The following is a 12707-nucleotide window of genomic DNA, read 5'->3' as shown; positions in this document are numbered from 1 at the left end:
GAATGAAGACAAGCGGTTATTTTCCTTTTTATCACTTCTTGAGTGCAAGTGCATATAATTCTGGTTGTGCATTTAATGCTATTTTTTGTTTGCATTAAATATGTATAAAGTATTATAGCAACGAGCAGTTTTAGTAGCAGAATGAAGACAGGCAGTTATTTCCCATTTTATCACTTCCATGAATGTTAGATTAATTCTAGTTGTGCATTTTGGGAAAATCAGCATACAACTTTTTTCTTTGGGAAGTCAAATATTTTCAAAGCATCTATGCTTTCTTGCTTTAACTATGTTGTTATAAAAAATAAGTTACTAAATACTGTAGAAAGCACTAGCTAGTATTTTGACTGATCCCTGAAAACTATAGCATAACCAGTTATGTCAGACAGGGGAAAATAAGGAGATGTTGAAAATTTTACATCTTTCCTGAGCCCGTAGTTTGAATCTAATGGGTCACATGAACCTTTCACATTTTGGTTTTACTTCAGTGCAAACTGGTTATGGCTGTTGAATCTTGGTAGTAAAAACTGGTGATGATTGAGTTGAATATAGAATTTAGGCCAAAGGCCAAGCACTGGGACATATGAGGTCATTCAGTGCTGAAGTGTAAATTGACAGTAAAAGGTTTGAAAGGTGTAACAGTAGGAAAACCTCGCTGTTGCACTATGAATCTAGTGTTAGGAGAGGGTGGAAAGTAAGATGAAGAAAGACAATATGAAAAGGGGTACAGTAAAAGGACGAAAGTGGTTGCAACTAGGGGCTGAAGGCACACTGCAAAGACCCTACAGGGAACTGGTGTTGGTGGGTGAAAGGAAGGAACTCTTGCTCCCTTTTCCCTATGGGCTTGCAGGGGCAGGTAATGTACTTGTTCCCTTTCAGTGGGAGAAGTATGATGTGAGGAGGAAGGAGGTCGGGAGGGTTTTGCCAAGGTTGCTCAGGGGGCAACGCTCCTCTAGTATTGCACTGACTGCTTCCAGTTCTTTCTTTATATCTTCCCCTTCTAAGAGGGCTAGCTCTCCCATGACCCACAAACCTGTTCATCCCTCTTCTGAAGAAAAGGAAGCCAGTAGGAGAATGTTTTCCTTTGAACAACTTTGTAAAATCTGGCCTACATATAACCTTCCAGATATACTGTCACTTCCTGCCTTCCATAGCTTGCAGGCAGGAAGGAAGAATGTTGAATCTGTAATGTAGGCTAGAAATCCAAAAGGGAATAAACACAACACAGCAAAAGAAAACGCGTGTGCAGCGTAGTAGTGCTATCAAAGTTATGACGTCACAGGCGCTAGCTACACGGTAGCAGGTAGTGAGCCGTAGGTCGGCTCCCCTATTCTTGAGGTTTTTTGATGTAGGAGAGGCTAATTGGAGAAGGACGCGTGGTAGTGGTTTCACTCGCCCCAGCAACCATACCGACGCCTTTTAATAAAGGTGAGCGAGCCAGAATATTCTGGCATTTCCAATTTAGCAGTTCTCTGGTATTATAACAATATTTTACCTTAGAAATAGTGCTAAAGGAACCTATTTCACAAAGCGACACAGCCGAGCCCAGAAAAATAATTGTGTGAATACAAAAGGGAATAATAAAATAAATATGTGAATCACTTTATTTTGTTATTTATAGCCTATGACATTTATACACAAAACATGGCAGAAAAGTCGTTCATCAAAACTAATTATTGTCATATAAAAAAAAGAAAACTAACCTACCATTAAGAAAGTATTATTAGTTTATACAGTCGTTCAGAATTTATAACATGAGCTTCTCACAGCTGGGGTACTGGACAGCTATATATTTTTGAATCCAGCACGTACCAAGACAATCAACAAATGTAAAGCAACAATTACTTTCATGCCCAGTATCCATAATTAGTTTGTAGATTACATTATAGACACCATTAATCTATTATCGAGATGAAATTCTCTTCTGGAGGAAAAAAAAAAAAAAGCAGTGTGGGAGTAGTACATTACTTAAAATTCATTGCTTGAAAAATTTGTTCAGCCAAGGTTCACAAATAGAATCATTTTACGGAGTATCGTCATGGTAAACGGCATTTGATTCTCTTGGACGCAACAAACATCTGAAAAGGAAAGGCACTAACACCTGACATTCGCTAAGAGTAGCTGTTTGTGACACTATTAGGTAGCAAGGGTTTCGACTTGTATGGAAAACACCTCGGGTTTTAATGTTTTTCCTGGTTTCTTGTTTTCTTGTCTCACTTTATAGTACGAGATCTACCAGCAAAAACAATAACCACTTTTTACACTAAAAACAAACAAGTTGTGGACTTCGCTCATACGAACCTGACAATTTCAGGTCTGACAACCACTGAAAGTAAAACAATGTGTCAACCCAGTGAAATAGTATAGTTCTTGATATGTAACAAAATTTGTTGCTGTAATAATTTTCTCCAACCATACTAATCCCATAGCATATTTAACTATGGAGCAGTGGAGAAAACTATTGGAAGCAGTGCATATTCACCAACTTGCAAATAAATATTTTAAGCATGAACTTTTCTTCTATGGCTTTTTAAATATTTTCCAGCACTTCCCTGCTGCTGATGTCTGTGAAGATAAAAAAAAAAAAATAGTACTGTACCTCAAGAGAACCTACAGAGAATAGATACTATAACTGTACATGACAGTGTATTTCTTCTAAATGTTGTTAAAACTATTTTGCCAATAGTGATCGTGTCCTTAAAAGTCATAGGTAAGTGTTAATACTAATTTACTGTTAGTTTAAATTAAATACATATAGAGTCTTTGTATCTATTTTAAATATGATATGTCCTCTGATATATATACAAGAAATACAACAGAAGAGCCTGTGCATGTGAAACTTTCAGAACTCAAATTCTCTTGACTGTGTGTGACTAGAGTCATAGTCAATATTTCTTAAGGTTTAGGCTATTATAGTCTGTAAGCTGTGGAACACGTGTATAAAACACACTATACAAGGGAGCATTAAGGACAAAATTTAGGATATAGAAAATAAACTCTTACATTTTTAGTGTTAGGAGGCAGAAATTAAAGATATTCCTGGAAGGTGATTAATTTTAAAAATTTCACATTTCAGTTCCAGGATTCTGTCTAGTCAAGCCACAGAGATAGAAAAGATAAGTGTTATATTCAGTACTAAAGCATCTTTTGTAATTCAGCTAAACCATTTATAACTTTGACGGCACCTTCTCAATCATTCTAACTTACCACTAAGATCCATGTAAAACACAAAATGGAAATCCATTACACAGTTGATAGACAGCAGAATGTAGCAAAAGTTAGTGTCAAATTTTGCAATGGCAGTTAGTATTTTCTATACAAGCTGCTTTATAATAAAGCAATGTGTCAGTCTGCCTATTTGACGGAAATTAGAGTATCTGTTAAATCGAGGAATGTGAACTTTACAAAACTGAATCAATATATGAGCACAGTCTGGGTGGTTATTTTTTTAACCTTACACTGCACATAAACAAAACACACATTCTAGTTGTGAAATAACATTGCAAGTAAACTTTGCTTTCACTTGAAATGCATACTCTTTTCACCAACTTGTTCAACATCTTTAAATAATTCAATATAAAATGGTGGTAATATAAGCATCTGCAAAAAGTTTAGGCTTTAAGAATATGTTACACCAATTAAGTACCTTAAACCACTCCAGTCACACGTTACATTTACCCAGCCTTATAATAACCACAGTTGTAGTGAGTACATAAGATGATATTGCTTCAGAAATGCACAGTCACACTGTGTAAGAGTGAAACTTTTGTAAAATAATTACACCCTAGAAAGTCGTCATTTCTTTCTCACTCCATGTTAGATACCAAAGCCATGTAGTCCATCTTTTCTACTCTCTTCAATTATAATAAACTTTTCTACACTTCATTTATAATCGGCTATATACAAATTTCACTATTTTATTTCAATCATTTAAGAGTGCATTCTCAAGTTTAACTTCACTATAATATGGGTATCGCTTACATCAAAGGAAATATTTTCAAGTTCTCATTTTTTTTTTCAAAATAACATTGTGGGCAAACATTTAGGTATACAGCAGTAATGACATAGCATTTTCTTTGACAGCTTTACCAAATTATGGGCCCTCTTTTATAATAAAAATTAAGAGATGCAAAGCTATACAATACAATTTTACAACATCTATGTTTAAGTCTGTTTCATTATTATACTCTTCTAAATACACATTTACTTCCAAACAATCTTTGGCAGTAAAGAAATAAAATTTTATTAATGAATTTCCCACAATTTTCAACTTATATATATGTATCAGAATCATACATAACAACTAGAAATTTCCTTGGTAACACTCTAAATGAATCTAGAGCTTCTTTCTTTCTCTGAAATTCAAGCCTTTCAAACCTATTAATGAGCAATGCCACATTAAGTCAAGAAACTTGAGGCGCTGATCTGTCAGCCACTTGTTTGGTTCGCTTTAATGTCGTCCCTCGTTTGATCTGATCAAGAAGGGATTCTCGCAAGGCAGCTACTTCAGCACTACTTTTCTTTTCACTACCCGAGGTTTTACTGGCAATCCACTGACGGACTTTAGAAGCCTTTTCACTTGCACCTGAACTTGATCGTTGTACCTGAGCTCCTAAAGCACTTCCATTTGGCTGTGGTTTTGGATTAGGAGGGGGTGCAGCACTGTGGGGCCTTTTAGAACGAAGACGAGGAGATCCAGAAGATGGGGTTAAGCTTTTTTCTGTGTTTGTGTGCTGCCTCTGTGATAACTTTGCATTCAAGGATTCTAGAAATGCTTGCTGATTGGGATCTTTATTAATGACCATATTTGACTGACCAATCAAACTTCCATTGTCATCTTGGGGAACAATCTGATTTATGTCAGCCTGTAGCTGTGGAAGCTGCAAATTTGGTGGATTAAATGTAGAGTGGTAGAGGTTTTGTTGCTGATGTGGCATTTGTTGTTTGCTTGTTTGCATTACTTGACGGTGTGTTGGAGATTGAAGAGGACTGTCCATTGCCATTCCTTCCTGAACAGATCCTAACCTTGCACGACTCATTCTTGGTGATTGACTGCCTTCTCGAGTTCTCTGCTGTTTTTGGATAGTTTTTGGGTGGTGCTGAGGCTGACTGCTTACCTGTGCTGCAAATTTAGCATTGAGAGTAGTAATGAGAGATGCTCTTGCATCTTCTAATGATACCCTGCGTTCCTCAAATAGCTGAACAGCTTTATGTGCTGGCTGGTTACACCGTAATGACTGGGATCGTCTATGAGTAACAGGGGAGGATGGCTGATGCTGGCTTTCTTGCAGTGTTTTAACAGTATCACTCACAGTCATGGAACGCTGCTGAATACTCTTGTCTTGAATGGGTGCTGGTGGACCAAAAGGATCACATATGAATCTTATTCCTTCTGGTGTTGTTAGGTCTGGATCTGGTACAATGTTACTATCTTCACTTCCATCTTCTAGCAAAAATGCTGGAGGAGGAGGCAGGTTTTCCAAAGAACCAACAGGAGTGCTGGATTCACTGTCTGTCCGTTGCAATGGGCTACCATTATTACTTCCCTGACTAGGGCTTCCACTTCCACCATTATTGATGCTGCCATTAATACTGCTGCAACAGCTAAGATTGCTGGCAGATGATGTCAAGTGTGTTGGAGAATTGTTCAAGCTCGTGCATGAAGAAGAAGGATTCAAGTTGCTTGCAGTATTGACAGTAGGAACAGTTGTTGTTATTGTTGATATTGATGGTGTTCTTCTTACTGGTGGGGGTGGCTTTTGACCATGTGAACCAGAACGTCGAAGGGTACCACTGCGTGGTGAATTAACACCTAAACAGAAAATCAGTTTGAATAAACATGAACAATCAACTCTTATGGTAAAAGCAATTCATTAAAAAAAAGTCTGTATACACACATTTAACACTCAGCAAGCAGTGTATTAAAAAGGAGTTGTATAACAAAAAGCAAAAATTAATAACATCTACAAAGTTTGTGGATAACTTGCTCAAACATTAATAAGGAATGCTCATCTTTTAAGCTCTTTGAAACAGCCACTTGAGAGTTTCTTGAAGCTCAGTAGTCTGCACTGACACACAGTAAACTCTCAGGGCTTTATGAGAAAACTTCTTAAATTATGCGTATACATTTAGCATACATAAATATCATGAAGAAATTCTTACTAAATGGTACAATACATTTTGTAGATGTTACGTGAAAAAATTTTGTAAATTCAAAACCAGCTACCTGACTGGGAGAGGTTCCTGCGTAATACTACTCTCCCCGGTTGGTAGTGAGACTGTGGCAGGTCAGAATAACGACGTAGCGTGCAGTACTTGCTGGCATCATATTCTAGGGCCAGGGATAACTCAGTAAGTCAAAAGCAACGACAAGGTATTGAATAGTAAGGGTAAAACAACAACAACAACAACAACCAAAGGAACTTTAAGTGGTTTTAATTATGAAATTTATGAATTCATTCAAAAAATACTTTAGTTTGCACATCAAGGTTCAACATTTGGAATGTTAATGTAATGACTCGAGGAAATTAAAGGGATTGCCATGCATATTAAAACCCAACAGTAATACTTTACTATAAAAATGAAAAATTAAATATCCCACATCTTATAAAATCAAAGGAAAAATTACTAAGCACATTTAAGTAAAAGCAATCACAAAACTTGAGAGAGAAACTAAATAGAAATAGTCACTCAAAGATTTGCTATCACAGGGTTCCTTCAATCATGATTACATATGTAAATGTCTTCAAACATGATTTTTATATTTGCTGATAGTTTCCACACCTTGCATTATGTATTTCTGGAAGGGAAGTTATTAGGATTGATGCCTGTGATGGCAAGCTATTTCAATCTGTGCATATTGTTGTGCAGCATGCTATTTCAACATTTCTATCAGATAATAACACTTAAGAGAAAATTAGGTGAAAGGAAGATGCACTTTAATACTACTTTCAATATACATTTGACTATTAGACAGTACAATTTGTTTCGAAATATTTAACATGCAAAGAAACCACAGATAATGATAAAGATATTTGTAACCAAAGTATCCCGAGTTGTAATTCTAAATTACAAATTTAAAGGTTGATAAAAAAAAATCTAGTTTTAAATATAAGATAAATCACACATTCAAAATGGTATAAAAGTGTCCTGAAGGACAATTAGGTTCATTGTGAAAAGGCCTAATAGTGTCTTTAACGACAATTAGGTTCACTGTGAAAAGGCCAATGTACTAGTAATAAGCTAAATGGTAATTAAAAAGTTTGTTACATTTCTATCTGGTTGCACCAGAAATATTTAGAAATCTGACTTCTGCTTCAAACTGATAAAAATATTCCTTGTCAGTCCCACTGAAAAATGTACTCCCACTGAAAAATACTGTTACAGATTTTTTCCAAAGTTCATTCTACACTTAAAATTCACAAGGAAATTCAGGTTTCTAAGTTAAGTATCTCATACTTCTGAATGATGTAAAAATTTTATTTTAATATAATAATAAACACAGCAATATATAAGCAAAAAAAAATCTGAAACTACTACTGCGAGAAATCAAGATAAAAGAGGAACTTTGTGCCATTAAATTGCATACAACAAAAGATATGGACAAATGCAACTACTTATAATTCTATGCAAGACTATTTTTTTAATAATAAAAACTGTTGTATCGCAGCCATCACAAGCTATCACCAAATGCTACTTATGAAAAGTAATGCAACCAGAATAACAATTTGCTCAACTTAGAGTATATATAAATAAGGTTAGTTTGACCCATGCTAAGAATCTGATTAAAGCTAAATAAAAGTTAGTGGACTGGTTAAACTACTTATAAAAATTGCATGCTTGAAATGTACATGCACATTTCTTACCTACAGTTGTACATTTTGCTAATATTGTATGTAATACTATTCAAGAAAATTATTTTAACTCTTGAATAAAGGGATCATTTACATGGCAAGGGTTTACCTTCAGGTATAGTGGCAGGAGGTTCATCTTGTTGAGGCACATGTGGCTGTGAACCATAGCCACTTGATGTCACAGATGTACGGGACAAACCATCCACTTCTACGGTTTCTCCATAATTGCTGCCACATAACTCTGCCATGTTACTATACACTGGCTGAGGTACAACTGGAATATCATTGATGTTTTATTAAGAAGTTTAATTAAAAAATTATTTTTCCTGAAGGCTTTTGAAAGCCAAAACTTTTAAGCAACTTAACTAGAAAGCCTTTACATGGATTCCTTTATTTTACAAACTAGCTGTTTACATCATATGCCAGAAAGGGAATAAGCAGTTTATAATTGTAATTACAGTACCAAAAATCAATATGAAGCACATGCAACTCACAAGATACCTGGATATCAAACTTCAGGTACTAACTTTCACAAGGCATTAAGATGATTTGTCAAACACATCTGAAAAAATCTTCACTTTACCTATGTCTGTATTTTCTCTTCTTAGCCATAATTTGAGAAGGTAGCCTAATATTCATGATGAAGTATGCAGTCTGTTTTTTTACAGTCTGAATTCCTTAAATATTACTTGTACCAGACAGCTTAAGAATTAGGCTTTAACTTGTCAAGTGACCAATAATAAATTTCCCTTAAAGTGACAAACTTTTAATTAATTTGCATATCTCATATAGAACAAACCTTTGGTCTTAACATGAAAAGGAAGCTTTACAAGTGTCTAGAAATGATCCAGTGGTCCCACACTACAGCTATGCTCAGAACTCTTGCTACATGACTGCATATTATGTATTTCATAAAACAAGGCCATAATTTCATAAGTGTACGAAATATTTCTTTCAGATTTCCTCTTCCAGGAATTATTGTAATTTCTCTAAGCTGTATGGCAAGTTCTATTTGCAGCACAGACACACTAAAAAAAATGGTGTATAATTTTCACTTGAAAGATTTTGGGGCCACATGCTGAATTTGGTCTGTTTTTCATGGTAGGCTCGTCTACATGTATCATCAAACCATGGCTGGTCATTTGTCCTAAATTTGATAACCTTTCTAAGGATACATATTAAAATAGCCATCAGCACTTCATTTAACTTCTTTTTGGGATCAGAAACTAACATAGCACCTGAAATATTAAGTGCCTGACAAGCATCAATAATGCAATCCCAATTGGGTAAACCAGAAACCTTCTGCCTCTTAAATCTTTGAAGATCTACATCCAAAATAAATTTTATAAGCAGGGGGGCAGTAAGACAGTGATTAGCCTTGGGAGAATAATGTTACAAGCACTAGTAAATATATGTATTTTGGATGGGGTTTTGAAAAAAACCTGAAAAATACACAACTCTAGTAATGAATCAGTAACCTAAATCTCCACAGAAAAAATTAGATCTATTGCAGAGTTCCTGGCTGTCTGGAAAATGACACTATCCAATCATCAAATAAGAAACCTCTTACAACTTCCCTACAATCTTCTCTCAAAATTAACACATACGTACACACTCATGAATCAAAATCACTACTTCAGTTGCAAGTCTGTAAGAGTGGTGAGCCTAAGTAGTAACAAATCACAGTAGAATCCCGGTCCTCAACCATATGAGAACTTGACAAAATTGGATTTTGATGCAAATTTTCAGGTAAATTTTGCATCAGAGCGTAAACAAAAAAACTGGAATCCAATACGATGAACCATATGATTTTTGTAAACAAAAGCAATTCAGTCAGTTGCCAATAGTTGGTGCTGTGGGTGGCATTTTTTTTAAGGCCAGCTCACTCTGCTGCTATTGTTTTGAGCAAGTCCACACTAGTATAGGAATATTTCCTTAATTTCTGTACTGTATTTTGATTCAATCATGGGTCCCAAGACAGCCATTTCAGACAAGCAGACAGGGAAAATGGCAAGACCCACAATTGAAATTAAAGATTATTGAAAAGTATGAAAGAGGCATTTTGTGAATAATTTAGCATCTTATTTTTAATATTTAATATATTGTAATAATTAGGCTTGTTTTCCCATTTTTAATATTAAACAAGTTTTGTGCCTACCCAGTATAGTACATACTACACCTAGCCTAACCGATGGTGACCTATGGTGCTCTGTCAACCATTGGTAATATGGCCGCATTGGACGTATGCCAGTTTTTTTATACAGTATACATTTAAAAATAAAAAAAGGACATCTAGTACAATTCCATTCAACTCTGAACTCATTTAATGGTAATTTAAGTTTGTTAGTTTTTACTGAAAAATTTTATTCAGATTTCGACTGAATTGCATCTTGACACTACTTCTGGAATGGCGTCAAGGTCAACTGTCTATTAATAGGGTGGAAATGTAACTTACTCATATCTGGAGCAGCCATGTTAAAGTCTGGTACCATAGGCATGAGCTTCCCCGAACTATATTGAAGAGCTACTTTATGGGCATGTTGCTCCTCATGTTGCTGCTGGCTACGGATAGCAGGTTTTTTCTCAGGGACAGCAGGTCGTTCAAGTGAGGAGCAGCGATTTGGCACCGGAGGCTTTGGCTTGCCCTGAAAAAGTAATTAAAACTACTACTCAAAATTGTAAATCAATGAATGCTTGGTAATACATACACTGTACTGTATCGTATGTGCAGCAATGACTAGGTAAAATATGTTGTGTACCAAGGGAATGTTAGCTTTACATAAGTGTAGTGTGGTGTGTAGTGGTACACTCAATCCTGTGAGTTTACAAATTAAGGATGAAATTACTAAAACTACTACTTCATCACTTCATGCATTCTATTGGACTTAATCTGATTTATTGACCCAAACCCAGGACATAGGACTAATAATAATTATTCCATAGGGAGGTATAGTATTTATTACACTACACAAACAAGAACTTCATTATTATTATTCTTATTAAATACATATGTACATACTACGTACATTAATTACACTAATGCATTACTATTCTGAACTCTTACAGGAATGGCCCAAAGGTTTTGTTCTCAACAAATGCAGTATGTTATTTCTTATTTAAAATGTATATTGCAACTCTATAGCAGTGGCACTGGAGTACATTGTACAGTCATTCACAAAAGTGGTGCCATATGATTCTTGGTGTGTTGTCCATAATCTTGGATGCAACAAAGTGTTGTGACTGCCAAATAGTAACTTTTTTTTTTTTTTCCAAAGCCATACATTTCAGTGCTGTAATGGAAACGGAGTTGAATGGTTTGAAAAGTTTAACAAGAGGAAAACCTAGTACCAGCAGCCCTTGGTTAATAGCGGTATCAGTTAACGGGTGTCCAGTTTTATGGTGCTTGTCTAGCGACGCTGTTAACTGGATTTTCAGTGCCGATCTATGGTTAGCAGCTCCGATATCCGGTTAGCAGTGCCAATTTTTAGTTAACAGCAGTGCCAATCTCTGGTTAACGGCGCCGATATTCGGTTAGCGACGCCGTTAAGCAGGTTTTTAGTGCTGTTATTGCTGATTTTCCATTAACAGTGATTTTCGGTTAGCAGCATCAGCTGGGAATGGAACCCCCACTGTTAACCAAGGGCTGCCTGTATAGTTGCACTATGAATCAATTGTTAGGAAAGGATGGAAAGTAAGATGGATGAAAGAGAATATGAATGGCGTTAGATTAAAAGGAATGAAAGGGGTTGCAGCAAGGGCCGAAGGTATGCTGCAAAGAACCATAATTAATTACTACAGTGCACCACATGTGGGAAAATATTGCAACAAATTGAGAAATTCACAGAATTACGCTTTCAGTGACACTCTGGTCATATCCACAGGCAGTTCCTCGTTATTGGTGGGGGGTTTGTTCCAATGGCTTGATAAGCAAAAATTGCTGACAACTGAAAATCAGTGATTTATGGGGCTTATCTGCGCTGATAACCGGATTTTGGCACTGATAACTAGAAATCGGTACATTTTGACACTTGATAAGCGGCATATACTGGGTCACCAATAACAGAGGCCCCCGATAACCCGGCACTGCCTGTATAAATATATATCTATATATATTACCATTGCCTAGAACATGTAATGTTGCCTAGAACATGTAATGTTTTGGCACCATGCTGAGAAGTAGGGCTCTGGATTACTACAGTAAGACCCCAAAATTACGCGAGGTTAGGTTCCAGCCCCCCTTGCATAAGGGGAATTTTCGCGCAAGTTTGGGAGTGTCTCTAAAAATCTAATAAATGCATACTTCTAGAGGTTGAACACTAAATATGACCCTAATCATGACCCCTAAATATTAAGGTAACTTTTAAATTAAAGTTACTGTAGTAATTTAATTAAAAAGTTAGCTTAATATATTACCCTTAAAAAAAATTGTTGGTAAAAATATAGGTGTAAGTGTGAAGATCACATACGTACAATATTTCTCTTCTTTCTCCCTTCTGACCGACCGATTTATTTTTAGAAGTCTTATAAACTTTTCAGAAATTCTTTATTCTGTCTCTTTCTCTTTGTTCTGAAATTCCCTTTTATGAATGAACGAACAGTGCTTTTTATTTGGACTAATACAACTCTAGTTATGTCGCTCACTATACGAGAGAGAGAGAGAGAGAGAGAGAGAGAGAGAATGAATTACTCAAAATCACTGATTGCTAATCTGGCAACACTCTCCCTCCTGTCACATTACTTGACATATTTGACAGCTCTGGACTTCGAGCTTCTGGTGGAGCTAAAAAGAAAGACAGGAAAAGAATTCTTTATAAAAATATTAATGAACATATAGTAGATTACCATAAAAATTCTCTC

The 12707-nt window shown here is 35.8% G+C and overlaps 1 protein-coding gene across 5 annotated transcripts in view; it reads right to left on the bottom strand.

The window, feature by feature from the left end:
- Positions 1 to 1587: 1587 nt before the first annotated feature.
- The window catches only part of LOC135210902 (protein MTSS 2-like), a 326878-nt gene continuing 315758 nt past the window's right edge, over positions 1588 to 12707 (bottom strand). For 4 of the 5 annotated variants that reach the window (XM_064243843.1, XM_064243842.1, XM_064243845.1 and 1 more), the window contains 4 exons: positions 10306 to 10495; positions 7960 to 8124; positions 6224 to 6328; positions 1588 to 5809 (listed from right to left, as the gene is read on the bottom strand). In XM_064243843.1, the coding sequence (XP_064099913.1) occupies positions 4401 to 5809; positions 6224 to 6328; positions 7960 to 8124; positions 10306 to 10495 (1869 nt within the window). In that variant the 3' untranslated portion in view covers positions 1588 to 4400. The remainder of the gene's footprint in view (positions 5810 to 6223; positions 6329 to 7959; positions 8125 to 10305; positions 10496 to 12707) is intronic. The other variant, XM_064243844.1, reaches the window with a different exon arrangement.

Source organism: Macrobrachium nipponense, chromosome 4 (genome assembly GCF_015104395.2).
Source record: "Macrobrachium nipponense isolate FS-2020 chromosome 4, ASM1510439v2, whole genome shotgun sequence".
Taxonomy (NCBI): domain Eukaryota; kingdom Metazoa; phylum Arthropoda; class Malacostraca; order Decapoda; family Palaemonidae; genus Macrobrachium; species Macrobrachium nipponense.
Note: the sequence above shows the minus strand (reverse complement) of the source record. Positions and strands in the feature narration are given on the sequence as shown.